Below are 27,278 nucleotides of genomic sequence, written 5' to 3' on the forward strand. Positions count from 1 at the left end.
ACTAACAATGCAAAACAAAACACTAACAGCGTTAACAGCAACAGAATAATCACTGAGGCGAATCATGGCAGACATGCAAACCCCTGCAGTACACAGCAGTACTGCGTTTCATTTCAGCTTCTTCTGGGTTATAAATGCTGGCTCTTTGAGCAACCGTGATAACAGGATTCATAACGACAAATGAAAAAGACAGAAATAAGAAGAAACTTTAAAAATAAGTGTCATGGCAAAGTTCAACAAAAGCAGATGCGTGACAAAAAAAAGTGGTCTGTGTGCCATGTTTTTTTTTTTTAACTGTGTTCTTATGTGCGCGTAACATGGTAGCAAGAGAATATCTCATCCAAAGTGCAAAGGACTTTACTGATCATAACTACCATAAACTACCTCAGTTTTTCTAAATTTTACTTTCTGACAGATTGTAATCAAAATGCTTAAAACTGCAGTTATAAGAGCATTATAACAGTACCTCCACCATACTTTGAAATACACGCTGTAAGGTTTACATACGATACTGTATCAGTGTTCTGCGTCTTCCCTTCAGTCTGACCTCGACCTGAAGTGACAACTTTTCATTTAAACACGAAGGATTTTTTTTTTTTTTTTTTTGCAAAGTGGCTGGCATTTTGCCTTTCTTTGGTTCAATAGTACATATAGGTAATGTTCTTAAGGCACTCCATTAACTTTATTCCACAAAATCATGAACTTTTTGGTTAAAGAGGAAATGTTTGTGGTCTTTCCTTCCTTGCAGCATCAAAAGAAGGATTTTGCGCATTAGCTCCTGGATGAAAATCTGACCCAGACAGGCACCATGAGGGACTGATCTCTTAATATAAAAACAACCTGAGAGGCAGCGTTTGTTAGCCTGCGTTACCTTCCTCGGTTCTTGAAATGCTGTGACGAAGGGCGGAAGGTTAAGTCAAGGGAAGGGTGAGAAGACGGTGCACGACAGCTCTATAGGCTGCTGTTGCAGTCGCGGCACAAGATCCTGTCGCCGTCGGGGAAAAAGCCGGCGCCCACCAGTGACACAGAGCACTGGGAGCAGGTGAAGCATGGCTGATGCCACTGGCGATCCTCAAATGAGATGTACTTTCCTCCTCCAAAGCCTAAGACAAGAAGAGCAAGGAGACAGATTAAACTGAATGTCCAGCTTTAGAGGGTTGACTCTGGATCCAGCATGCAGCACTCATAGACTGAAAAACAAGTTTTCAGGGCCTTTCAGACATTTTTTGCTCCCTCGAATGGACCTGCTGTGTATCATCCTTTATTTGTTTGTGTGCTGTAAAGCTGTCTTTTGTGATTGACTTAAATTTAACAGGTTGCACACAATGTAAAATGCAGAAACTGGCTCTCAATCTAAATGTCAATATTGTTTATAGTATTAATAACATTTCTAGCATTTACCCGCAACTCTACATCCTAAGTAGCACCTGTGGTAGCCCATCAGTGTTAGCCTGTAGAACACAGTGATGTAATCTTGCCTGTGATTGGTTTGCTGCAGGCCTCGCACTTCTTGGCGTACAGGCTGCCAAAACACTTGAGGCAGTAAGGGCTGTCGTCTCGGGAGGTGAAGTGTTGACCCGCCAGCTGTGTCTTACAGCTGGTGCACACAAAACACTCCTTATGCCACGGCTCGTCCCGATAGGTCACACCACCTTTAGCCAGGGTCTGAAAATGAGACAGGTCAAAGGTCATGTGGAGATCCTTATAATTCACTTTGAAAGTGCATTCTCATGCACATTCCTGCAGACACAGGATTAACCACGGGTCTGCCCGGTTCGTTTTGGTCAAAGTCAGCTAACAATCCCGATAGTCGTGCGACAGCTTTACTGACCTTTTTACAGCGTGTGCAGCGCGGCGCGAACTTGTCCTCATAGCAGGACACACAGTAGTGTTCATCCTTGTCAGGGATGAAGGACTTGGAGCCAATCGGCTGCTCGCAGCTGTGACAGATGAAGCAGCCCTCGTGCCATGTGGAGCCGGCGTACTCCAGCTTCCTCGTACCTAGCGAGGAGAAAGAGAGATGACAGAGGGAAAAAGAGAAAGACGGATGGAAAGAGTGACAGAGAGCAGAGGGAGACTTCACTTTTCTGGTGTAGACTGAATCTTTTACCGTCCTTCAAAGGATTGTTATGGCCATTTTGGTATTTTTTGGTGGTAATTTTATTGAACTATGAAATAATATACTTGAACTGCATGAAGGCATATAAAATTCATTTTGTTTCACTAAGATTTATTTGATTTTAAATCATAATACCACAGGCCCCACACTTCTTTCCTACTGCTGGAAACTGGCGGCAGGCCTTACAGAAAGGCATAATGCTGTTTTCCCCTCCGTGTCCCCAACCAATCCATCTTCTATCCCCTGGCTGTTGAGTTTTTTATTATACTGCTTGGTTTATTCTAGGGTGACGCAGTGGTTTGTGTGGGGCCGGCATTTCGTACTACTGCTGTCCGCGGATTGCTAACGTTTCACTGCTTCAGGCTGTGTGCTGTGGTGTTCTCTAATCAAAACCTACAAAAGTACGCTGCAAAACATTCCAGGTCATAAGCTTACAGGAGTTACAGTGGCTCAAGGAGGAAAACAGTAGAACAGTATCTGACAAATTAGAATAAAAGCAAACAAGATGAAATGATAAATGCAGTATGGGGGCAATTTCAAAAGAATTTCAAGAGAGCTTTGCAAGTAATCTGAAATTAAATATATAGCGGGATGCCTACAAAACACAAAATCTATCCATGGGTAACAGCCTTTGACATGCAGCCGTTGCCCTGCAGGTCCTCCGCTCTGCACCACATGCCACTATGGACCGTATGTGTTGTAGGTTTGTCTTTTATATGCACTGAACAAAAATGGACTGAACAACATCCTGCGTGACCATCTCTGGCGATGGGAGATTTACTGCAGTTTTAGAGCAATCCTTTAATCAAATCATCTTGTGAGAAATCCAGTTACACGGCGTTGATGTTCTTCTTCTCCCTTTTTGTCACACAACATAAAGCACTTCAGCCAAGCATCCAGAAAGCAGCCCGTGAAAAAGGTCATCTATAAAAGTCGGTGATCGTGACCCATATTTACATGTATCGCTAGGCAGGGGACAAAGGACAAAGACAGGACTCCCACCCAGGAGACAGCTGTCTATGTCCCGTGTGAAACTGCAAGTCAACATTGATACATTTAACTTACATGTTACTTACAAGTTCCACACAGTAATGTACTATTTTAACTCAAATCACGCTCTTTCCCGAAACCTAAGCGAGTATTTTTGTGTGTAAACCTAACCAGACTGTTGCACAGCGGTAACCAACATGATGCCGAATGTCTGGTACAGTGTAGGTCGGTATGCCTGTTGCTGGTGCTCTCATATGTGTCATCTTGGGAGACATTGGCAATCCACCTCTTCAGTGGTTTCGGTATGAAGACGTGTTACAACATAGATAAGTGTGTGCGTCTGTTTTTGAGGGTGTACATATTTTTGTGTGATGGCAGAGGGATAAGGCTGTTAGTTCTTTTGTTGGAGCAGAGCAACCAAAGTGCATCTAAATTTTTAGTCATGTTCACAAGTTTGCAGTATTGTGTACTGCTAAATCCTAGGAGCTTTCCTACGTAAGAGGTCTTTACTCTGATCCCTTTCTATAAGGATTTCTCCTTCTCAAGGTGACTCACTTGAGCTTAACTCGCACTAAACGCTGTAATGCAAATGTGTGATCTTCATAAGAAGACACGGCATTGCCAACAGCTGAAATAAAGACGGGTGTCGTACTCTTCCTGCGATCATTTGCTGCTTTATGAGGGTTGTGTAAGCTGCTACAGGGGCGTTGGAATAACTGACTTGCTTATCTCTTCATATCATCGGTCTGCTGGCGGCCTGCCAGCCCTGGGGATCTGGCTTACAGACAACAAGTCAAGCAGACTGGCAATTACTGTGTCACAGTCAGTCCTGGCTGCCGCTCAATCGAGGACCCTCTCTCTCATCTCCCTCCTTCCTCTAAAGCCTCTTTCCTTTCTCTATCTGCCTGATCTGTTACTTTTCATTTGTCCCTGCCTCCTGGACTTTGCCATGTCATCATTTTCCAAAGTCATTTGCCTATCTATCTTGACGTTTGAATTTGTATACTACATGGAAAATAAAATGTGGGTCAATGAGACCGATGCTTAGTGGGTGAGTGAAGAACCATAATATACAGCACTGTCAAACGCATTAAGCGCGAGATATTTCACAAGTCAGCTCCTCTTTTGTTTTACTTAATTTTAATCAACTATGTCTTCCTAGACTTTCAGCTACACTAGTTCATGGTTCAAGAAGATGAATCCTGCTTCACTAACCTCGATTGTGAGGCTATTATATGCAGAACAAACATAGGAAAAGAGAGTGCGAATGGAATGAGCTTCACGGGCCTTTACCTGGCATGACGATCTTGTCGCAGGCTACACACTTGGAGGAGAATTCATTGCAGTAGCAGTCATTGCAGAGCAACGCCTCATCCTGGCTCGTGAACGGCTCGTCCGCCAACGAGCGATCGCAGCGGAAACAGCGGAAGCAGTGCTCGTGATAATGCCGGTCCTCGTAGAAGAGCTCCTGGCAGCAGAGCAAGAGGAGACAACGAGGAACTGGAGGTCATTTATTGATAAATATATCGCAGAACTGAAAACACCTTAATTTAAGTTTCACAGTTTCAGAATCACATTAATATGAAGGAGGCAAATAAGGAAAAGACTGCAAGACTAAACACCAACGCAAGTTTCTGGTTACAACATGAGCAGAGGGGAGAGTTGGGTTGGTCTGGGTCAAACTGACACATGTAATCTCTGCTAGGCTGTAAAGAGTATTTGGATTCTGTGTACGTGTACACACAGTACTGTACTTGTGTGTAAAAAAGATCTCACAAGGATGTTGAATTGAGTGTCTAAAGGGCGCTGAACCAAGAAAATGTTGGCTTTACTTATCATCCACTGCCTACGAGGGTATTGATAATTCATCGGCCTTCTTAGCTAAGCAAACTACTCGCGCTGTAGCATGCCCCACTCTGTAAACTCCACTAAGGAGCATATGTCAATCTTAAATGATCCACTGCATGTTAGTGTTTTCCATTAAGGGAAGATTAAATTCTAACTTGATTGTGGGGAAGCGGGAGACGTTCCCTCATGCAGCATTTTTACAATCTTAGACAAAATTAGCCCGTTGGCTTATGTGGACTTAGTGGAAATTGCCTGTATAATTACATGTTAAATTAGCCTTTACTATGTCTTGCCACACAAAATATATAGAACATGCCTCATTTAGCATGAATTATGGATCATTAGCATGACATGACTTCGGGTTTAGCTATCCGAGGCCACGTCAAAACATGGTAACAAATGGCTTAAAGCTAATTGGGGCAGATGTTTGATTTGCTTAATCTTTGTGTAAACTGTTAATATGTGGCAGAGACTACGGTCACATGTGGGGCTCATTCTAGTGCATGTATTACAGACTGCACGCCTGATCGTGTCAAAATGGACGTCTCACCCTTGCGTCGTGGCCGATCAGCTCTTTGCACTCATCGCATGTGTTTGAGAACAGGCTGTCGTAACAGGGGATGCAGTAGGGACTGTCATCTGACTGGATGTACTTGCGGCCGTACAAGGACTCCTTGCAGTTGTCACAGTCAAAACGGTCAGCCATGGTAATATTCTGTAAGCCTGGAACACAGGAAGGAGACGCACAGGTCAGCAAAATTAAAAAAAAATGGCAACAAGTGACGAGGAACTGAAGAGCGGGCTGGGACAATAAGGGAGGAGAAGAAGAGGAGGGAGAGTCTTGAGGGATGATTTTGTCGCTTTTTCCGGCATCAGCAGTTGGACATCAGTATAGACTTTCACTGCCAGTATTTATGCTGTAAATACTTCAGCTTGTACCAGCGATGAAGCTGAGCTCAAACAAAACACACAGCGCAAGTGGGAGCAAGTGGAAAAAGACAGACAGAAAAGGAGTGAGAGAGAGAGAGAGAGAGAGCGCCACAAGAGAGGCAGTGCAAAACGCCTGTTAACTTTTATTGCTGTGTGATGAAAGTGCGGTGGATGCAGAGGGAGGGGACAAGAGCGGGAGCTGTCACTGCGCTTTCTCTACCAAGCTCCTTCCTGTCATTGTCAACCGCTCATTAAAGCACCAGAACGAGCCGAGCAACCTCTCATGATGGAGCTGCATGTGAAGCTCACACATCAAACACACCTGTAAAGATTTATGAGATGGGAATCTATCCATGAGCCGAGCGCGGACCACCAGGAGATACAAACAACCCCACCAAGCATTTGGGAGAATTTGTGTGTGCAGGCACTTGAGGCTGTTTGAACATGACTCCCTAACAAGTGGCTTCCTTTCAGCATAAAGATGCAACTAGTTGTAGAGTTGCAACATGCACATACTGATACAGGAGGTATCCTGTGCAAGAGCATGGTTTTCACTGCGCGACAGGCCCCTTGATCATGAATGAGCACACAACAAAGTGACAGAATAATATTGTGAGAGCATTATGGCAACAATATCGGGTTGCCAAAACATTACAGCATGGCTGGAGGAGAGCCCAGTGATAAGTGATACAGCCCTCTGGCAGGGCGCACTGCTGGCTATTCATTCCCACCACCCAGTAATAATAATCACCTCTGATATAATAATCAATCAAACTTCAAACTGGCCCAGTGCTGCCTGTGTTACACCCCCCCGACACACATACACATGCAGAGTGTGTGCACAAGCAGCACATACACAAAGCATACAGGAGGCATGCAAACACACACACATGCCACAACACAGGGTGAAAAGGGAGCAAACGCTAAAAGCCAAATCACACAGGATCCGTCATCAAAGAAAACATTAGTCCCAGACTCTCGTGTTTCATCTGTCTCAGCCCCTCGCCAGACAAAAGCTCTTAATGAGCCAGGGTGAGAAAGTCAAGATCCAACAGACCTCACCTGTTCGCAGTCCTCATATTTAAGCCACTGACGGGCTTTTTGCTAACACAACACCGCTTCCACAAACTGCAGGGACAATCGCAGCCCTTCGCTAACCGCCTGAATGCTCAACAGCTCTGCAGCCATGGCTCACATCACTAGACTGCCGTGTCTAATCACTGAATGGACACATCTTTAGTAACTCATGCCTCATATTACAGTATCCATCTGGAGGTCATGGCAAAATATCAGTATGAGCAGCTGTGGTTGAATTGTGCATGAAATGTACAGCAAGGTGCTGAGCTCGTGAGTCTGCCTTCGAACATTCATTTCATCTGACACACCATCCGTCAGAGCATTCCAGTAAGCTTGCAATCAGCCCACATTACCACAACGTCAAGATTGTATCAACAGAGTATTAGGCTAAAAATGAAGCACTATGACTTTAATGTTATCTGCAGTGCCAGGTAGGTATGTGCCGCCTTTGCTTGCCAGGTAAGAGAACGAGACGAGGCATGATTCACAAAGCCGAGAAGCCGGAGCTATGACGTCTGATGTCAGCTTTAATTTCCAAAGCAAATCAGGCAGCTGCCTTTTGCTCTCCCTGAATTCATATTTATCATCCACTACAAAAAGGCTGCAGAAAGTAGGTCATGAAACTTTTTCAGATGGGTAGAAATACAAATGTCTTCTGACAAAATGACAAATTTTCAAACGCAGATGTGCAACAAGCCAACATCCCTGTACCTGAGATGGATTATTGAGGGTGTTGCATTATATCCCCACCAGTCCCATTCAGCCTTGGCTAGTCTCCCTCTCTACAAGTGTTTTTATGGTCTCCTGAGAGATGCATTTTTGAGCCAGAATAACTAGTTTGCCAGCAATCAGGTTAAGATTAAGTAATGGAGAACTCACTAAAGCCCAGATGGGAACGTTACACTCAATTGCAACGATTCCAAAGCCTGACACATAAATATGCATTACTTGAGAAATCAGAAGGGCTTGTTTTGACCTCCAGATCTTGTAGTGTTTCCATTTCAGAGAGATCCACTTTGAGTATCGGTGTTTAAGTGGCCAATGCAGAGCCTGAAATGAACTCCTGATGGTACAGGCTCTCACAGAGAGGGGCATGACGTCAGCGCATTCACCCCTGGGGCAACAGACCAAGACGTGACTGCATGCAGAAATTGCTGACCCAAAACCCACGTTCCCAAACTGATGGGGAGAGAAGAGCTGGATCTGGGTCACAATGAACTCCAGTCCGGAGGCCAGTTCTCACAGGGCTTTGTATCTACTACTGTGTATGCTGACTTCCCAGCAGAGGTCCATCTCCTTCATGTCCAGAACCCAGTGACTAAGAACCTCATTCTGGGTTAAATAAAGTTTCCAAATACCAGAGCTGTGACTGAATTCAGCCCCCTGGGAAAAGTGTGGGCTTCAAGGAAATCACCACTGCCCCCACACAAGACAATGGTCCAGAAATATTTGACTGAGTTTAATTATAGTAGTGCAGCACAAAGAAGGGATCTCTGTTTAATAGAAGCAACAGTGCAAGTCATTCTCTATAATGATCCAGAGGGAGTTCATCTGAGAGGCACACTCAAATGTATACCAAATGCAGCTATATGGGTCAGTATGAATGACTGTGCAGAAATGACTCTATCTGGTTTCCTTAACCCTTATGTAACCACCAACAGCAACTGAAAAACAGGGCAAAAACAAGCAAACTTCATTTCAAATGAGTTTGATATTTGAATGAATCTGGACTTCCAATCAACTGACGATCAGAGGAGGAAAGAGGGGACTTTTAAAGCAATGGCGAAGCTGGTGGACTGGGAGACAACCGGAGAGGAAACCCCACACAGAAAGTACACAGAGACACGGAGAAGTCCCGGTTAGGTTGAGTGACAGAAACAATATGAATTTCTCAGGAACCATATTTTATGATTTAAACACAAGAAGCAAATCAAAGTTGGTTGTAGGTGTAAATTAATGGTTAAGCAATGTAGGCAAGCGGCCTTGGTACAAACAGGATTATATCGTCCTACATCACAATCATGACACACAACTTGGTTTTATCCCTTAATATTGTGGGGGTGTTATGAACTTTGTACCTTTATTTGTTTCACACAGCTGTAAGATAGCAGAGGAATGCCAGGGCTGCGCTCTCTTAGCCATCACAACCCTGATTGGCATAAGGGGGTAAAGTTCAGGGTCAACAGTGAGACACCAATGCAAGCAAGCAGACTGTGTGCTGTTGCCGGGCGAAAAAGTCATGGTTGGTTACTGAAGGGCTAGCAGACACCCAGTCCAGTCCAGTCCCACAGGCAGGCCTGTTAATCCCCAGCCCAAACTTTGCTTACGCTCTGGTTGATTCCAAATGAACAGTCCGCACAGCCTGCTGGGAACAAGCCAGCCAGTTGTTCCCCCCTTCCCTGCAGTGCATTAGAAGAATCTGCTTGTAAAATATCTGTTTTACTAAGGCTAGACAAAGCACTTGACATCATGTTACACCAACACCACAGATGGCGACTGCACAGGCAAAATGACAACACACTTTAACTACAGAGAAAAACATTACTCTACCGTGTGTATGCTAATTAGAAAAAATGCATAGTGAAACGCAATTTATGAACATTGTATACATCATGAAAATGTCTCTAAATGTCTAGTTCAAGGTCTGATGACAGCTATTATGGATCTGTGTGTTTTTGTGTGAGTCAGAGCAGCTGAAGACTCGCTACACAAATTATACACATTAGTCAAGCTGTGTGCAGCATAAGTACACAGACCAGACAGACAATGCATTATGTACAGTATAAATAAAGCACAAGTGTCATCATTCATGGTGCATTCAAAAACACATGTACACATATTGCTGACCGAGATAATTCTAATATTATTCATGATCACGGATTACTTCTAATCTGATTAAAGTCTACTAAATTCGACAAAATCTGTTATGCAAATTGAATCTCCAACTCAATTTTATCTCTAAAGGATATATACATATATATACTGTATATATAGTACTGAAATATCATTGTTACATTGCAATATTACATCCAGCAACAGCTCCATTTACAATAACTGACTTGGTTCCCAAAACGCAAACAGAAAAATCTAACTCTAGTTTCACACGTGCAAAATACGACCACGCAGGGGACACATTTTTTTAAAATAACAGCTGCCATTTTTGTCTCCTGTTGACAGCTAAGTCTGTATTTTTTCCTCTTCTTTACAAAAAAAACCAAACCAAACACATTTTGTGGTTATGATACTGCAGGCCCAATGAGAGAATGCCATATCTCTATCAAAAATAAAAAGGAAGTGCCAGAAGTGGTGCAACTGTATCCATCCCGATAAGACAACATGACCACTGGTGGAAATAGCAACAGTATGAGAATGCCAAAGATGGCTTGGCAGACCATTTTAAAAGGTTTAGTTTATTGCCAAGTGGGAAACTGTACAAAAGTCGTGGCTGAACTGTAGTATGAGGTCTGCAAGCAATACAGTTAAGAAGAAAGTGCTCTATTTGTTAGACCTGTGTTTATAGGTCCATTGTGACCAGTGTGCTTTGTGTCCGAGTGGATATTTTCAGAAGTGTGGACTTTACTGTGCATACTGATTTACTTTTAAAAACCAGTGACTACAAAAGCCACTCAGTCACCTTTAACGGTCTGATCTCTTGGCAGCAAAGAGACTCACAAACCAGAGCAAGGAGTGTGTTGTTGAGCAGGTCCCCGTAAAGTACACATGATTTCCTTTTATACAGGCCCCAGAGAGAGGGATGAAGGAACAGAGGGGACATCAAACAGCGGGACAAGAAAAAAGAGAAACAAAACCAAGGAAAGAGGTGACATTTAGGGGCAAACGAATGCTGGAGCAGCAGCTTAAAAGCTATGACAATACTTAAATTAGAGGAAAATTGAAACGGCTGCGTTTGGGTAAACACATTACCATCACCTCGCCCTAAGTCTGGAGCCTGGACATCTTCCAGACACAGTAAAGCTGCTTGGCCGGGTTTGAGATGGGGAAAAGTACAGCACTGGACATTTAAGTGTATCATTTGAGGGCCTGGTTGACCATATCAAAAATAAAGCACAATGTCAAAAGCACACTTGAGGAAAAAATCATTTGTGTCTCAGCTCAATGGCTGCTCGAAAGGACCCTGATGGAGATATCTGATCGTATTTATTCCAGCACCTCATGACCATGGAAGACTTTCCATTTGGTGACTAATGCAAAAAGGCGAAGGCATGAATTGCACAAGAGTTTTTTAATGGCTCAGATCTTATGTTTATGACACAATGTCAGAGGGATTACATTCATGTGTTTCTTCAAGGGGCTGGAAACTGAGGTCAGGTCCTTTGGGAGAGGCTTCCAGATCCACATATTCTGTGAGACTAGTCACTCCACAAGCTGAATGACATCAACATGACTAATTGTGTGCATGAACATCATCTAGAGTGGTCAGTGCCATTCAGGTCACAATAACACAACACGTTTGCACTCGTTGGACACTGAAATATATTTGTTATATATGAGCGTAGTGCGCTGCTCCCGCTGGCTTTCGCTGGATCAGATAAATGAAGTCCAGTAATCGAAAGGACACACCGAGGCAATGAATCTCACCACAGGAAGAGGAGGAAATTGCTCATGAAGGAGAGATAATGCTGCAGCCCCATTCATAAACAGATGTGCTTATTTAAACAAGCTTGCAAGCACTGGTTATGGAAAGACAAAAAAAACATTTGAGCTCTGATGTTAGGACTGAGTTTTGCTTACTCAAAGGTAATAAAAAATCTCCTACAATGGCAGTTTAGCAAAGGCTCTTGCTGTTGAGTAAAGCTGTGACACTGATGCGAAGCCAGAAAACCAAAACTGCAATCATCATCATGACATTCAAGACTTTGAGCAATCCGCGGTCATCAAAGTTTATAGGATGGGGTCAGCAGTAAGCCACTGTTAAGATGCTGTTGGTAAACAACCAGTGGCTCTACTATGAGTGCTGTCATTTTTGTATTCTCTCTGTCTTGCATTAGAGGAGAACCTGGGCCACCCACATTCTCAGGACACTGCACGAGGCTATGAGCAGGAAGCTACTGAGAGCAGTTCCATTCGCTGAGTTTCTTTGAACAACGTCGACGACCGAGCCGTGGCAGGGCGGAGGGGGAGGGCAGGGGTGGGGGTTTTGGTGCGGGGGCACCTGAGACTGCTGCTCATTGGGAGCCTGGGTCAGACTTGAGGATAGAGTACAGGCTGCAGGACCAGACACTGGAACGCAAACCTGTTATTGTCCCTGAGCGTTTAAACACCGCCTGGTGTGGAGTGGGAGGCGACAGAGGGCTCAAATGAAAGCCAACACCATAAACATGAAGGAGGAAAATGACTACCTGCAGCAGAAAATGTCACCACGGCCTTTGTAATTTGTCCCTTCGTGGCAACTTTTAATGACCATGCAAAGTGTAGGGATACGACTTGATGTCTTTTAATATTAGCCTTGATTCTGTTGTGCAGCTCACACTGACTGCAGCATTAGAGGAAAGCTACGAGCCAATAGCAGCTGGCCTGAAAGAACTGTAAGTCTAACCTTCTGGACTCAATTATTAAAAGGATTTGGTACGGTGATTCAAGTGTGTACAAAAGATAAACAAAAGCACAGCAAAAGCCTGCGCTGACGTATGTTTAGCCATACTTAAAACAGAAATTTGTCTCAATCCGGGAGTTGCTCGGCACACCGAGACGTGAGGACGCGCTAGCAAGGAGGGCTGCATGTGCATATGGATGGCAAAGCGTTCCGAATAAGAGCGCAGCTGAAAACGCAATAGTCACATCTCATCTGTCGCCTTCCACAAGTTGGTCTCAATCCCAGTGTTCCACAATACTCCACCAACACCAAACAATAACATCGTAATTATTCTAAATCATACAGTACTGTCCCAACCACCATGAGGGAAAGTTTGGAACTCAGGAATGAATGTGAATTTATTTTTATATCACTGTGAGCGGAGGGCCAAAAGACTACATTTTTGGCCTACATTTGTCTTCCTTTGAAGAAAAAAAAAATTCTGCCATACATTAGTGCTTCACATCTGGTTTGCATTGAGGAAACTATGCAGTCAACTCATGTGTGCCAGTGGAGGCTTTGGAGAGTCACTGCCTGGAGAATGCGAGAAAGGTCGTCCTTTCTCTCCCTCTCTCTGTGCCGGTATTTACCGGTAAATGTTTAGATGGCAGGGGGAAAACTGGAGAGAGAGTGAGAAAAGAGAAAGCAAATCTTGAAAGCAAGCGAGAAAAAAAAAATCTTGACAGTCCGCTAGCCGAGCTTTGGATACACTTTGAGGTGTTAAACAGTGTGGTGAGAGAAGAGGAAAGGTAAGGAATGCAGAAACAATGGCGTTAAAGAGAACGTGTGGTAAATAATAATTCGACAAAAGGGCTGAAAGCTGACGCCTGCTGAGCAAAACTGCACCGCCTCACAGATAAACACACTGTATACAGTGGAAGGAAAGCTGAGAAAGGTGCTGACAGATGTCAGGGTAACAGTTACATTTTCTGGGGGTCTCACTCGGTGCTTTGGTGTGGCCGCTGGTTTCAGAATAAATAAGTCGAGCAGGGTTGTTCTAAGGCCTCTGTGCAGCCGTATGAGAGGAAGAGTATATTATTCCTCTTTGAACAAACATGGTCATTAATCCCAGAAACCCCTTTACTCCAAAGTTTCCCAGGGCAGATTTGTGCCCAAAAATGGCAAAAAATCTGAGTTACTGTCCTGATATCTCCACATCCTCCCTGTCATTCTCCAGCCTGTGATCCAAGGGATGGAGCATCCCTTTGAAATCTGAAGCCTTCACCGTTTCCTGAAGACCCATCTCGGTTTTGACACCTGCTCTGGACCGCGGACCTGCACGCCGTTTAAATAAACGCACTCGATTTTAAGGCACCGCGCCTTACACGCATACAGTACAGAACATGTGTAACGGCGCCCAGTCTCCATTCAAATCTGAGCAGAATGAGAAGTATGCACAGTGAGGTCAGGGTATTTTCACTTACAAGCTGGGTGATTCAGTTACTGGTTTGCGAGCCCCTGGAGAGGATGTTGTTTTCACAAGACCAACCTCCAGAGGGGGGAGAGTCCCTCTGATGCAATATCTGCAGCAGCAGAACAGTAATGACAATTTTTGTCTGTCTTTGTGCCATTGCTGTAGGCCAGGCGGACACAGCAAATGTCTCACGTCACCATGTGGAAAAATTACCTCTGGACTGCTCCTATAAATAAAAAACTTCTTTAAACTGCTGGAGCCAAGAGATTTAGGGGCCAATTTGACCTTGTTTGATTTACACAGGTCCTAATATGGATTTGAGGCACGTGCCTTTGAGCTGTTGCTATGGAGCTGACCATGAAACCTGATCACAGAGGATACAGAGATGCTTTGACTTTGCCGTCTCTGCTCTTGATACGACAGTAAATCGGTCACGGACGCTTCTCTTTTGCTTGTCTTTCTGCTATGGCTACACGTCTTGACTGCTGAACTTTGATAGAATTGTGTGTGTTGCGCAGCTTCGTGGCCTTGGTGTCAGCCCAAACGCTGTCTGTTTCAGCTGTTGCTTCGTCAGTGGAAAATCATTTCAAGGTACATAAAAAGAATAACATAAAAGAAGAGGACTGAAGCAGATTCTGTCATATAGGTATGTCGAGGTATGTCAGTGGTGGAGGGCGGCAAAGAAAACAACCCTTACTCTGCCTTTTTAGCTCAGCTGAGTGCGTTTTGAATGCAAAGCCAGTTTATTCATGTTCCACTGTGAACCAACAGTTTCAAATCTGTACTCACAAGATAAGCTAATTCTGCGGTTGTATGCTATGTGTGAATAAATCAAAATGCACTAGCTAAATGTAGCTAAAAAGTTGAGCCCAGTCAGCACGATGATAATGACTGCACCATCATTTTGACTTCAACATGTCCTGACCACTGCTGTTTACGCACTAGCTCCGTGGCTATTAGAAACCCGCAGGGACTGAACACCAAGGCTAACCGTGAACCAGAAGACACAAAGTGGCTCCTGCAGACTGGTCATTCCCAGGTGGTCTCCTAATGTTGCTGAGTCAGCCCAATGAGCCTGGACATCAAGGAGCTGGGCTAAGGTTTCACAGGCCGCACACTCAGCAAGCTACGCATGCCACACACAACTGTGAAGCACACACTCGCAACTGCTAGCAATTATTTATAACTCATTCAGACTTGCGGCTCGTGGCTGCAGTGATGGCACCTGACCCTGAGGTTAATGCCCAGACAGGAAGGGTATTTTTTTAAGCATGATCCCCAGACATGAATATTCAGCATGTTGTTATAAGCAGGTGGATGTTTCCAATCTCAGCTTGCAGAGGGCTTTCAGGGGTATTATACATTATAAGCAGTAGGAACAATCTACATCCTCGACAACAGCTGCACGCATTATCTCCCACAACCGCAACAGGCCGAAGCACTCACCTCTCCCCCTGTCCGACTCTGTAACCCTGAGAAGATGGGTTCATGCGAAGAAGAAAAAAGCATTACGTTAGCTCAGAAAACCGAGAGGCGCCTGCCAAATGTGAGACGACTGGGATGAATATCTAAGAAGTCATTTCCAGTATATGCAGCCATTTTTTCCCTTCTCAGGCACATCTCCCTGGCAACGTGTAAACAGTGCCCTCATTCCCCTGGACCATAAACCTCTTGGCAGTGATGCTTAGCTATCGTTTCATCCTGCGCAGCTCTGACTGAGGGCGCAACCCAGCGTTTTATTTGGGATGCTGTGGCAATTTGAAAATTGATGTGCTGCGCCATTAAAAATTTTGAACCCATCAGGGAACTCGGATACTATATTAATACATCCCAAATGTAGATCCTTCAGGGAGATTTTAGACTTCCTAATTATTATCTGAGCGAAGCATGTAATGCAGATGTGGAAAATCAGGTCAAACTTGCCTAAAATAAATGTGACAATTCACCAGCCTATACAGTTAAATGCATACTGTTACATGTGTATTTTAAATCACCACACAGCATAAAACCAAAGACCTAAAAATAGATGTAGTAATGTGGGTTGACCTTTGAAACATCCTCGTGCACCATTTTCCTGTCATGAAAAACATAATGTCTTCTTCCTTTGCTCTGGTATGTGCTGTGAGAACCAACGCGGGTTCATTTCCTACTGGGCAACAACCCCTTTCACCAGCGCAGGGTTGATAACAATGAGCAGTCCGAGCCAGCGTGTGCACACACACTCACACACACACACACGCTGTGCTTCTTCCTGTTACCCCAAATAGAGACATCTCTGGGAGTTCTCAGCGAGACGGTCACACACATTTGCAAACACACAGTCACAATGAAAAACAGGCGTATTACGTCTAAACACAGACATGGTCCTGCAGGAGGACAAAGGCAAAGAGACGCAGGAACACCTGCGGCCATGTGCACGAGTAGTCACACACCTACAGTAGTACACACACACACACACACACACACACACACACACACACACACACACACACACACACACACACACACGTGCACACACAAAGCAGAGGATAGATAGAGGGATCAAACGAAAAATAAACACAGCAGCCAAACTGGGGGACAATGGGTGACTTGTGCAGGAGGCGCAGACGCAGTGAGCAGTTTGTTTAAGTCTCTTTGTGGGGACTTCCCGTTGAGCATAATTACTGCTCATATTCACAATCCCCGGCTTTTCTGCTCACAGAAATGAGGCTGATAAGATCAAACAGTTTGATGTATTTAGGAAATGAGTTTCAAACAAAGTGGGGAGATATTGGTTCTAACAATCCAAACACAGCGAATAGATGATGAATTCGAACCAGACTGACGCACTGGGACTGACTACTGCCAAGCCACCCGCCTTAGTCCTCAATCCTCACCAGCAGAAAAGAAGATGGAAGCTTTACTTATTCAAACAATGATGTCATCATTGGTGAGCCTACTGGAGAGAGAGAGAGAGAGAGAGAGCGAGAGAGAGAGAGAGAGAGAGAGAGAGAGATTTAAACTGCAAAGGATGATAAAAATCAGTTTCCATTCAGACACTACGGAGATACTATAAATTTCCCTTGATAATCCTGCAAACTTCAGCGAAAACACAAAACGAGCTGGGCTCTGTAGGAACATATCTCTCTTGACCTAATTTTTATGATCCCAGGGAGGGACCACCTCCTTTTCCTCTTTGTCACTCTCCCCGTTCGCTTTGACCTCCACGAATGTTCCTGAGGAGCGAGTCACGTGTCCATCGGACGCCCTGGCAGCTCGTTTTCGCTTGCTGGAAGCCAAAGACGCGCTGATGAACTGCAACATAATCAGGAAGTGCATATGTGAGTGGGGCACTAGTGGAGGTTGGCGACCTCAGGGTCATTTATCCCCCTCGCCGCGCCGCCAGGAGAACGTCCCTGCTCTGAAATGCAGCAGGCAGGCCGTGTGGCTGGAATGAGCTCACTTCAAAGGTGTCCATAAATCATGCTGCCATGCATCCCAGGACCGCCTCCACCCTCCACGTCCCCCAGTCATTCACCCACCTACCCTTTTCTCTTTTTCTCTGCTGTCCTCCAGTCTAGGTGCAGACCTTGCGCCTTTGCATATTACTAGCTCTCACTTGTCTGTTTGAGCTTTTGCATCCACCCACACTGCCACGGGAGCTGGATTTGATTGTGTGGTAACCTGGAGGTGTGCAGGTCATGTAGAAATCAATCATAACAGAAGAACAGGGGAGCGGTGGAGCAGTAGTGCTAGATGTAAACATGTAGTCACTTAAAACTGATCAGCTCTGGTATCAAAAAGCAATACTCCCTTTGGTAGACAATGGATTTATCTGAGGTTCATTCAAGACTGCGAGCTGCAAGTTCAGAAATCCTACAGCTAGTTTCTCGACTTTGCCAGAACTGAGCTGCAATCCGTCAGGCCCTTATCTCCCAGTGTCACACGCTGGGATCTCTTTATCATGCAGCCATGCAAAGCACCATTCATCTTCCCTACCTAATTCATTATCAGTGATAAAATGCAAAGTCCCAGCTGCGGTTGTTAAATGGAGAGGCGACGTGAAAACAGGTGCTTTGGTAAACACTGATAGCGTGGTTGAATTATGTTGCTTCCCAAGCAGACCTGTCTATCTCTTTCAATCTATTAACCACAACTCTCGGCCGACTCTTGTCCGACCTCATTCTGCTTTTATCCTGCTCCTCTTTCCTATATAGGAGTATTCATGGGATGTGGAAAAAATGCTGAACACAAAACAGACACAAAAGTGAGAGGCTACTTGAAGGCACAAGGTTCTCCTTGCGGCCCTGCAGCCTCTTCATCCATCAAGCGATGTGTAAATGTGTGTCTCGCATCGTCTAAATTAACAGGATATGAATATTTGAAGGTACATGGCACTAACTTACACACAGCGCTGTGCAGAGGCACTGTAATACTCCCCTGACAGATCACCACAAGCGTGATATGGTGTGACCAGTGACCATCATCCTGCATGACTTCTCATTCTATAGGACACGTTCTCTTCCAATTTTTTGTCAGCAATCATTAAACCTTAAACTGTTTCCACTCACCACTGTTGAGAAAGCGTGCGATGGGATGAGGGAAGGGGGGCTGAATACTTCCACGGTGAAGTCATGGTGCTTGTGTCACTGGCCCTCTGCTGTGCTTTGCTCACCGTCTGGCCCCCATTTTACCCATTGATCTAATTTCCATTGCCAACATTGGATGTGGTTCTGTTTGAAGCTGAATGTTTGGGCCCATTAAAGCACTGACAGAATTGCAAACGTATGGTGGACTTTAGGAAAAGTAAAGAAGAAAACAACTGTGTGATGTTTGCCAGACTTTTCAGTCAACAGAATGCACAGTTCTGAGCAGCTTTCACCGAGGTGGGAAAATCCACGGCCGTATTCACACCTGCTGTTAACGAGCTTCTTGCATCCTAGCGCTGAGCTGGTTTTAATGAATGTTTGGCACGAAAATGCAACAAAAACTGAATTCTCCCTCACCCGAGTTCATCTGGTCTATCTGAAAATCTTTGCTAGCACTTCTTGTTGGGTGAGCATGTAACAGTCCATTTAAATATCGCCTATATGTAGACTGGTGGCAGAGAAGTGTTGCATTCACACTTTGCTGCTTCTATAATGCGGTCAAGCTCCATCTCTGTAGGTGGTTTGGCCGAACGCCCGAGACATATACACTACATCAAGCTGCCAGTTGTAATGGTGGTCTTTATCTGTCACATAATTCCTCCAACATCACAGAGACAGCTTCATTTTGAGGCATAACGGCAAAGAACTACACAGGAACTCTCTGTGCTCCGATAAGGCAAAATACACCAGACTGTCGTTAAACTGAAGAAGTGAAATCCACACCTGACTGACGACTTTATTAGAAGCAGAGTGTCTGCTGTTTCTTTAGTGATGTTCCAGATGATAAAAGGTTTTGAATGGCAGCATCAAAGACTTTTCCATAGTCACAAAAATATATGTCTTTTAAGGCTCAGGCTAGCATTGACAACATCGAGATCCAGACATCTGTAATTTCTCCCCATCAACTGAAGTGAAATTGCTGCAAAAGCACAGCAAGTCACCGTTCTTCTACGTCACCGTAACATCTGTATGTGCTGCTGCACCACATGCGCGGCAGCGAGTGCTCTTTTGTGTAACCATCTTGGCTTTTCCAGCTGCGGAAGAGAGACAGGAGGCTACGGTATGTAATAAAGTATATTTATAATAACGCATGTGTGTTTCTGTACTCTGTGAATTCTGTGGTGACAGCTGAACCACAGAGTGGCAGCAGCTAAAAACACAGCGTAGATTGCAAAAATAAAAATGTTAAAATTCTTTACTGGTTTGTGAAGTTGTGCTACCTTACAGTCTTGACAAATTCCATCGAATAGAGAATATATCTATATGCAATTTTAAGGAAATATACTGACTGAAGCCTTCTGCTTCATACATCTCACCTGCAAATATGCAAGAAATGCAAGAACTTCCTGCAGGATGACCTCCACGCTCCATGCTGCACCAGAGGACTTTTTGAAGCTTGCTGAAAACAAGAACTGGTCCGGCTACAGCCCCAATGACTGTTGCATCTTCGAGGATCTCCCAACACCACATGATTATGCTAAATAACAGTCAAAGCAAAGCAACAACAACAGCATTCTCTGGTGCTGGAGGTCTGTGAATCATTTGGTAATTTGTGTTGAATGTACAAGCTCTGATCTCCCTCTGGACTGAGTTATGTCCGATTACTACAAACATCCTGAGCTCACTATGATCTGCTGGTTGTGAGCACGTTGTCAAACAAAGCAGTATTTCACTGTAATGACCTCACTGCACCACTTTTGAGAACTTGAACTGCATACGGTGAATAAGAGCTGACGCCGGATGCTTCGGGGGGAGTCACAACATGTTCTTTCTCTTGGGTACATTTGTTGTAATAAGGGTAAATACTTTCTGCACTCTAACAGAAACTTTTCCAAGATGGAGAGGTGGTACGCACAGAGTAAACTATACACAGTAGGGACTTCATTTGTCTTTGATTACACTTTTCTGTGACAGCCTGTTGACAGATGTGCCCACAGGCAATAATAGTGTGCTCAGGCCACTCCTCTCTCCATCCCATCCTTTCCTTCTCTCTCCTAACTTCTCCTGACTGAAGAAGCCAAGAAATCCCTCCTTAGCGCTCTGTTACTCGTCGCTGCCGTAAATCACCATCATCTTCTCGTCGAGGAGCTGCCGTCCTTTTATAGCCACACCAAGGACACTTTCTGCCATTTATGGCTCCTCCAAGGCACCGTACGAGGGCCGATCAGTATCCCATGAAGGTGAGAGAAAGCAGGGAAGCAAAGGAGGCCAAGAAACATCCTTCCCGCTTCCTACTCCTATCCACCGTGACTTTGACAGCTTTACAAGTTAGTGCCAAAGTGTGCCCGAGCGGTGCCAAGTGCACTCTGCTCTGTGACTGACATAAATCCACACCTCAGTGTATGTAGCAAGTCTGGCTTGTCTCAGCCTGTCTCCTCAGTAGATACTATTGTCTCTCCAACAGAGCCATAGAAACGAAAGTGAGAGGGTGAGACAAAGTGTGTGTGTGCCTGTGTAAATACGAGTGAGCATAGAGGAAAAAAAAACAATGATGAGAGAGAGATGGTGTAAGACATTCTGGGTAAGGAGTCGCATTCTTGATCGCTCGCTCGTTTCATCATGCGGAGCAGGCATTTTAACAGTGTTTACTTTCAGCGAGGGGAACGCTCTCGCTCACAGCTGCACTCCAAATAAACAACCTTGTATTTATCAGTGGCAAGATAATACACATCGAATCTGAACAAGCAACAGCTTTCAATGCCGTCCCGACAACTCAGGTCCTTCTGGATCATCCCCGGGAGATGATTGCGCAACGCAACATTCGCGCACATTTGTATAAAAATGCGCCGAATGCAGACACCTCACCGTACGCCCACGCTCTCATGACTGCACTTCCCCTGCTATGATGTCAGAGTCTGGGTTCACTCCTTGCACATGTGGGAGCCAAACCTGTTAAGTGTTTGGGAAGCAATCAACACTAATGCAGTTGGCATTGTGGCAAACTGAAGTTACTAGCCATATAAAGACACAAGTACCACAGCAGCAGGGGGTGAACGTGGGGATACAGTAGTGGCAGGGTGGAACAAACAACGCATACACTGCCAAGGCGAAATTACCTCCCCAAGACATCTGTTATGAGAACAGTCCTGTTAGCATGTTGCTGTGGAGAAATACTTTGTTAACGGCCTGCTCTCTCTGGGTTTACAGTGTTTTGAAAGGCGACATTTTGAGCCTCGGGCATTGTTGCCTTGTTTGAGCCCTGCTGTGTATCACTGCTTGGTTTAGGACTGCTTGCCACAGCTTGGTCTGAAATTATTGCCCAATTAAGCCAGTGTGGAACAACATCCAATGGGAAAGATGACGACATTGCTACTCCCATAGAAATAAAACCACCCTGTCAGTCATATGTCACTGGATGGCTTCTGTTAGATTATCACAGACTCACAGGCTCATATTTTTTTTACTACAAGCCCCAATTCAGAGATACCATAGCGGGTAGGCTTGTCAGTCAGTGTCAAAGATTTGGTAATTCTTCACTAAGACTACAATAAGTAAAGCACTCAGCAATTTAAAAGTGATTCACATCTGACAGAAGCCATGATAATTGTAGGTCAGGAGACGATCCCTCTCTTATGAAGATGTGGTGGTACAGTATGAAGTGTAAGCCTTGGCTCTACTGTACTTTGTCATCTCTCTTAGCAGAGATCCATCAAGGTGAAATAACATCAAATTCTCCTCACCCCACATTCTTCTCCTCAAATGCCTCCATTAACCATAGGTTATCCTATGATTTAGCCATTAGCCACAGTCCAACATAACCATTAGTTATAGGAATTCATAATACATATCGCATTACCAGTTGTATAAAAACCACTGCAATTTGTCCGCAGACGTTAGATTTGCGCTTCCCTCTCAATCCTCCCTTCTCCCCGCTGCTTGATGTGACTTGCTTTTTTGGTTTTGGAGGCCAGTTATCTGACAAAATATATCCAACTGCCATGCTTATTTATGGGCTTTTGCGACATTTATCCCCTGTGTAGAAATGTTCTGTTTGCACAGGATAACATCTTTTAATGGGAGCCAATGTATTGGGCAAACAGCAATGTTAAGCACCTCTAAATTGAATTGCACACTTCTTGGCAAAGAGTCTTTGTCAGCCCACAGCAGAGGTGAGAGAGTTTCCAAGGAACTACAGACAGGTTCGTGTGGGATCACGTTCCCAGGAGTAAACCGAGGGGTTGGTAACCGTCGCACGTTTTGCATCATGGCATTCCTTTCATCAAACCCTGACAATTCGTACATGCCATACACTTCTGTTGGCACATGACCCTCCCCTGCTCCCTCCAGGCGAGGGTGCAGGGAACAGTCACGGCTGACTCACACGTTCGCCCAGCACACGTTCGTAGCATGACAGAATGTGATGATGCTGCAGTGAGTCGACAGGTTTCCTGCACCCAAACAACATCTGTTTCATGCGAGACGTGCAAAGGAAACAGTGATAAGTTAGAGAGGGTGGCATTAATTCAATGTGTAATAAGTATAACAGACAGGAGAGGCTACACAGAGTAGATCAAGTGAAAGGTGGAGGGAGGCAAAGCTTAGTCCTCCATAACATATAATTAGTTTGTATTAAACTCGTAAGCGTGTAGTTATGAGGCATCTCCAATTCTGTGCTTACAATTTGGTATTTCCTTTGAAAACAGCACTTCCTTTGAGAGTAGCAGGTAAGTGCTAGGTATAGACCTGTAATTGTATGCCTCCAAGATATAATTACCCCATTAGCACAGAGTCAGTTACCTTTTACACTCCTTGCTGCCTATATAAAGTTTACACTCTCTTTACATAAAATCTCACATGAAGTGATCACTGAGGCACAGACAGTGAGAAAGAAGGGAGGGAAAGAGGGAGAGGCAGGATGGCTGGGCTGTGTGTGTGTGTGTGTGTGTGTGTGGGGGGGGGGGGGGGGGGGGGGACATATTACCTCCCACAGGGGCCCTGGCTCAAAGGATCAAGTTTCAGACGTTTACCAACAAAGCATCCATGGAGGAAGTCTTGCGCCCCTCACAATAACACCTGGCCATCCCCACACAGGAAACCTGAGGTCACTTCCCCCCTTTCAGGGAATTCAGACACACTCCCGCTGCCAGCCACGCGCCCCCACAGCCTATTCACGAGGCCGTGGGGGCGCCCTGACTACCAGGGGAAAGACATGGAGATACTCATATAACTAACTAAAAAGAAGATTTGATTTATGACAAAAGCTGACTTCCCAATTTTTCAGTGTTACAGTTCACAGAAGTGAGAGAAGTGTGCCAGACAGGTTCTGTTAACACCAGAGCAGAAAGAGTTCCAATTTCCCTTTTTTGGTCTCACATGTAACACAGATGTGATGTTTTTTTAATCAGCCTGAACAGCTAAAAGCTGGATTGGGTTGCATTGTTTAATTCTGGCTGGAACCACATGAATAAGAGGCTGAAAAAAAAGGTATGCACCCTAATAGCTGCGCTGGAATGTCCAGATTGTCAAACTTTAAGCAAAAAAGAGGACACCAAGACACAACAGAGAAACAAAGTAAGTGAACAAGAAGTTGGTGATTACAGAGAGACCCTGTGTCTTTTCGAATTGGACAAAGAAATTGACAAAATGTGTCTGAAACACGCACAGGACGCATCAGAAGTGAAAATCCTCAGATATGAGCAGCCGTCTGGAGCTCGGCATGAAAACTTCCTGACCGAACGCAACCTTTCACCGAATGTGACAACGTAATGAAAGCAAACTCTGCCCAGTGTCCCCTGAAACGCCACAGAGGGACAGACAGCTGCAGGATGTCAAAAGGGCACAGCTTCAACACAAATCTAAATTCTGCTCCCCAACCACCTGCAACCACTTGACCGCCGATTCTCCGTCATTATCGTTGGCCCCGTTTCAAACGATGCCAACCCATAAAACCAGCCACAACCAGTCCGAGTCGTTTACTCGCAGTCCCACTGCAGTTTAGAGCTGGCCGGGGTCCAACCACCATGCGGAGCTAACCTTTGGAAAACACTGAGACCTCCGAAGAATGTGACCATGGTCAATGAAACAGAGCGAGAGGGAGGAAGAGGAAGAGAGCAAACAAATACATTATACAGCCCGTGGGCTCTGTCAAGGCAAACTTCCCAGATGGTAAATGGGACAGAATGACTGGTTTCTGGCTGCTAGGAGCCTATTTCTGCTTGTTACTGTGACAAACAGCTTGTGTAAAAACAACCTGTCAGTGGTGAGAGCACAGTGTGATGCCTCTGAGAGCAAATTCCTCCAAGGTGTCATGTCTGCAGCAACAGACAGAAAAGTGTGGGAGCAAAGTCTGCCGATGAGATTCAAGAATTTCTAGCCTTCAGCTTCAAATGTGCATCATTCAAGGCATAATTTTACCAAAGGCTACGACACACAGTTTAAGAAATGTTCTGTCAAGTCTGTCGTAACTCAAATCTGCCTGAATCTGTAAATGTTGAAGATCAATTAAAGCCTCACTAATCAATGTCTTTCTATGAACAATGCAGCGAGTGTGTATGTGTGATGTTAAACAAGCTGCTCATTGTGACAAAGTCACGGAGAATTACCTCCCTACGCATCTCTCTCAGCATCCTTCAGCTCACTGCTTTGCCTTTTCTGGCCTGCAGCTTTGCTTTTTTTCTGTTCAGCATTCCCATCAACCTCCTTTCCAGCAGCAGCTGTTTACAACAAAAAAATGCTCCACTGCACACCACCTGCTGAGAACCGAACACCGGACAGGCAAAATTAACAACTAGCTGGTGAGCACAGTCGAGCATTTAGCAGCTAAAGAGCCAAATATTTCCCTCGGGAGTTGGCAGAGACCAAAAACAGAGTCAATGTTAATGTTGCTTTGTAACTGCTGGATGTTTAAATCAGTTGCTAACAAGCTTGCCATATAAACTTAAAAGGTTCTGACAAGTGCCTGTTATAAGTTATTGTAGGTCTAAAGACATAAGTTTTCATTTCAAACCTCATATCTGAATCAAACCTGACTGCATCTCTGTAGGTTACACATCTATTGAGGTGATTCAAAATGACTAAAACCATTCCTGCCTGACTAAAATTAGTTTTAATTATTCTATTAGTAGCTCTGATTGTTGGATTAAGAGTTTAATGTTGCTATATTATCAGCACAACAGGCATCAACTGCTTAAAAATGAACTGTGAATCTTACAAAGATCTTAAAAAGTTGAAGAAATGCTGAAATAGTTATATTTGAGCGTGAAGACGGGTGTCACAACATCAAACGGTTCTTCCAACTGAAACTGAGGCAAAACATGAACTTTAGAGGAGGCTAAAGAGCGACATCATCCCCATTCTTTCATCCTCCACAGAAGCTCTAAAAACATGTGAGATCCTGATAAAATGTCCCTTTTGGCAAGCTCCAACACTTTACTTTCCCACAGTGCCCGCTGCTCCCACATGACGCAACAGGTGAAGCAGGAAACGGTCATCGTGAGGATGACACCACTACTATGAGCGCTGATGCCATGATGCACGCCCAAAACAAACTAGAAGCTGCAGCGGCACGGACACACCCTTCCCAGACGCACGCTGCCTGATCCCACTTCCTGCTGCCAAAGAAAAGACAATTTTAGCCTGAGGGACTTTGCTCTCTGAGGCCTTCACGCACCGCTCAGCTGGGAGCTTCTGTGACACAACAGTTGTTCCTCAGTCCTTCCTACACAGAGTTCAATGGGTCACAGCCTGTCCCTCCACTCATGACACATTGTTTGTTTTAGGGGGGGTTGCCTTACTTGTGTGTGTGTGTGAGTGCAGGTGTGAGACCATGATTAGAGAAAGGCATAAACAAAGAAAGCAGAGACACACAGAAAATGTCCAGACCCCCTGACTTGTCACAGGAAGTGGTTCCTCTTTCGTCAGGGTTTTACTTTGCAGGCTTCTCCCCAGGTGGCGTGTTTGACTAAGGCGTGAAGTATTAAGGCTTGTCCTAACATCGAGCCCTCGCCTGCTTTAATCCTCACAGATTTTTACTAAACAACCAAAACTTTTAAAATCAAAAGTGTGGAGTAAATATGATCTCTAGGTGTTAAATTAAACATGCATTAATCAATAAGTTACAGTGCAACTAACACTACCAGAAATCATTTAAAAATACTAATAATTGTCATAGTTGTCATTTGTTTTGAAACTTTTAATTTGGGCAAACTTTGGCCAAAGGAAGCAACTTTTCCGACAGAACTTTTATTTCCATTAATTATGGATTCAAATCGTTAATGTTGTTGCTGGCAGTCACAGACTGAAGCTGATTCTCTTTCTGTCATTCATTTCCATTTGGAAACCTCAGCCACAACCACTATAAGGCTTTAAATGACACTTGGGATACACTCGTTCATTTTCCCATCAAATAAAACACTTTTCTGAGTAAGTTCCTTGCTGAAGAGCAGAAAAGTGACGATGTACAAAAAAAAGTCTAGATAGGTATATAAAAAAAAAAGTCCTACCAGGAGTAATGTCTGAAGTCTGGAGGCACCTTCTGCAGCCACAGCGGTGAGCCGCCTCCCTCTCTCTGCCAGCAGACACTCGCTCGGATCAGGACTGGGATCAGGACTGGGATCAGTTTGCAGGTCGGCTCAGGAGCGTCGCCCTCCAGCGCGAAAACTTTCTGTGTTCCTTGTGACAGCAGTCAAATCTCTGCGGCGGAGACTGCAGATGCGGCTTGCCGGCTACATTTGTCCTACT

General features: G+C 44.7%; 1 protein-coding gene across 2 annotated transcripts; it reads right to left on the reverse strand.

Annotated features, from left to right (window-relative positions):
- Positions 1-606: 606 nt before the first annotated feature.
- Positions 607-27,278, reverse strand: fhl3a (four and a half LIM domains 3a). Of its 2 annotated transcripts, XM_070966244.1 has the most exons (7): positions 27,041-27,254; positions 16,848-16,909; positions 5,508-5,680; positions 4,403-4,577; positions 1,832-2,001; positions 1,479-1,665; positions 626-1,103 (listed from the first exon to the last, which is right to left on the reverse strand). In XM_070966244.1, exons 3-7 carry the CDS (start codon positions 5,661-5,663, stop codon positions 952-954), a joined length of 840 nt encoding a protein of 279 aa, XP_070822345.1. In that variant the 5' UTR covers positions 5,664-5,680; positions 16,848-16,909; positions 27,041-27,254; the 3' UTR covers positions 626-951. The 2 variants fall into 2 exon arrangements, with proteins under 2 accessions (XP_070822343.1, XP_070822345.1); XM_070966242.1 differs by lacking the exon at positions 16,848-16,909 and having other exon boundaries at positions 607-1,103; positions 27,041-27,278.

The sequence above is a fragment of the Chaetodon trifascialis genome, chromosome 7, assembly GCF_039877785.1.
Source record: "Chaetodon trifascialis isolate fChaTrf1 chromosome 7, fChaTrf1.hap1, whole genome shotgun sequence".
Lineage (NCBI taxonomy): Eukaryota > Metazoa > Chordata > Actinopteri > Chaetodontiformes > Chaetodontidae > Chaetodon > Chaetodon trifascialis.

What these genes read in the sequence shown, in the direction of transcription:
- fhl3a (XM_070966242.1), bottom strand. Translation starts at nt 5,663, where the DNA reads ATGGCTGACCGTTTTGACTGTGACAACTGCAAGGAGTCCTTGTACGGC. An exon ending in TGATCGGCCACGACGCAAGG is followed by an intron (nt 4,578 to 5,507) that starts GTGAGACGTCCA and finishes CTCTGCTGCCAG; the next exon opens with GAGCTCTTCTACGAGGACCG. An exon ending in GCTGCACACGCTGTAAAAAG is followed by an intron (nt 1,666 to 1,831) that starts GTCAGTAAAGCT and finishes TCTCATTTTCAG; the next exon opens with ACCCTGGCTAAAGGTGGTGT.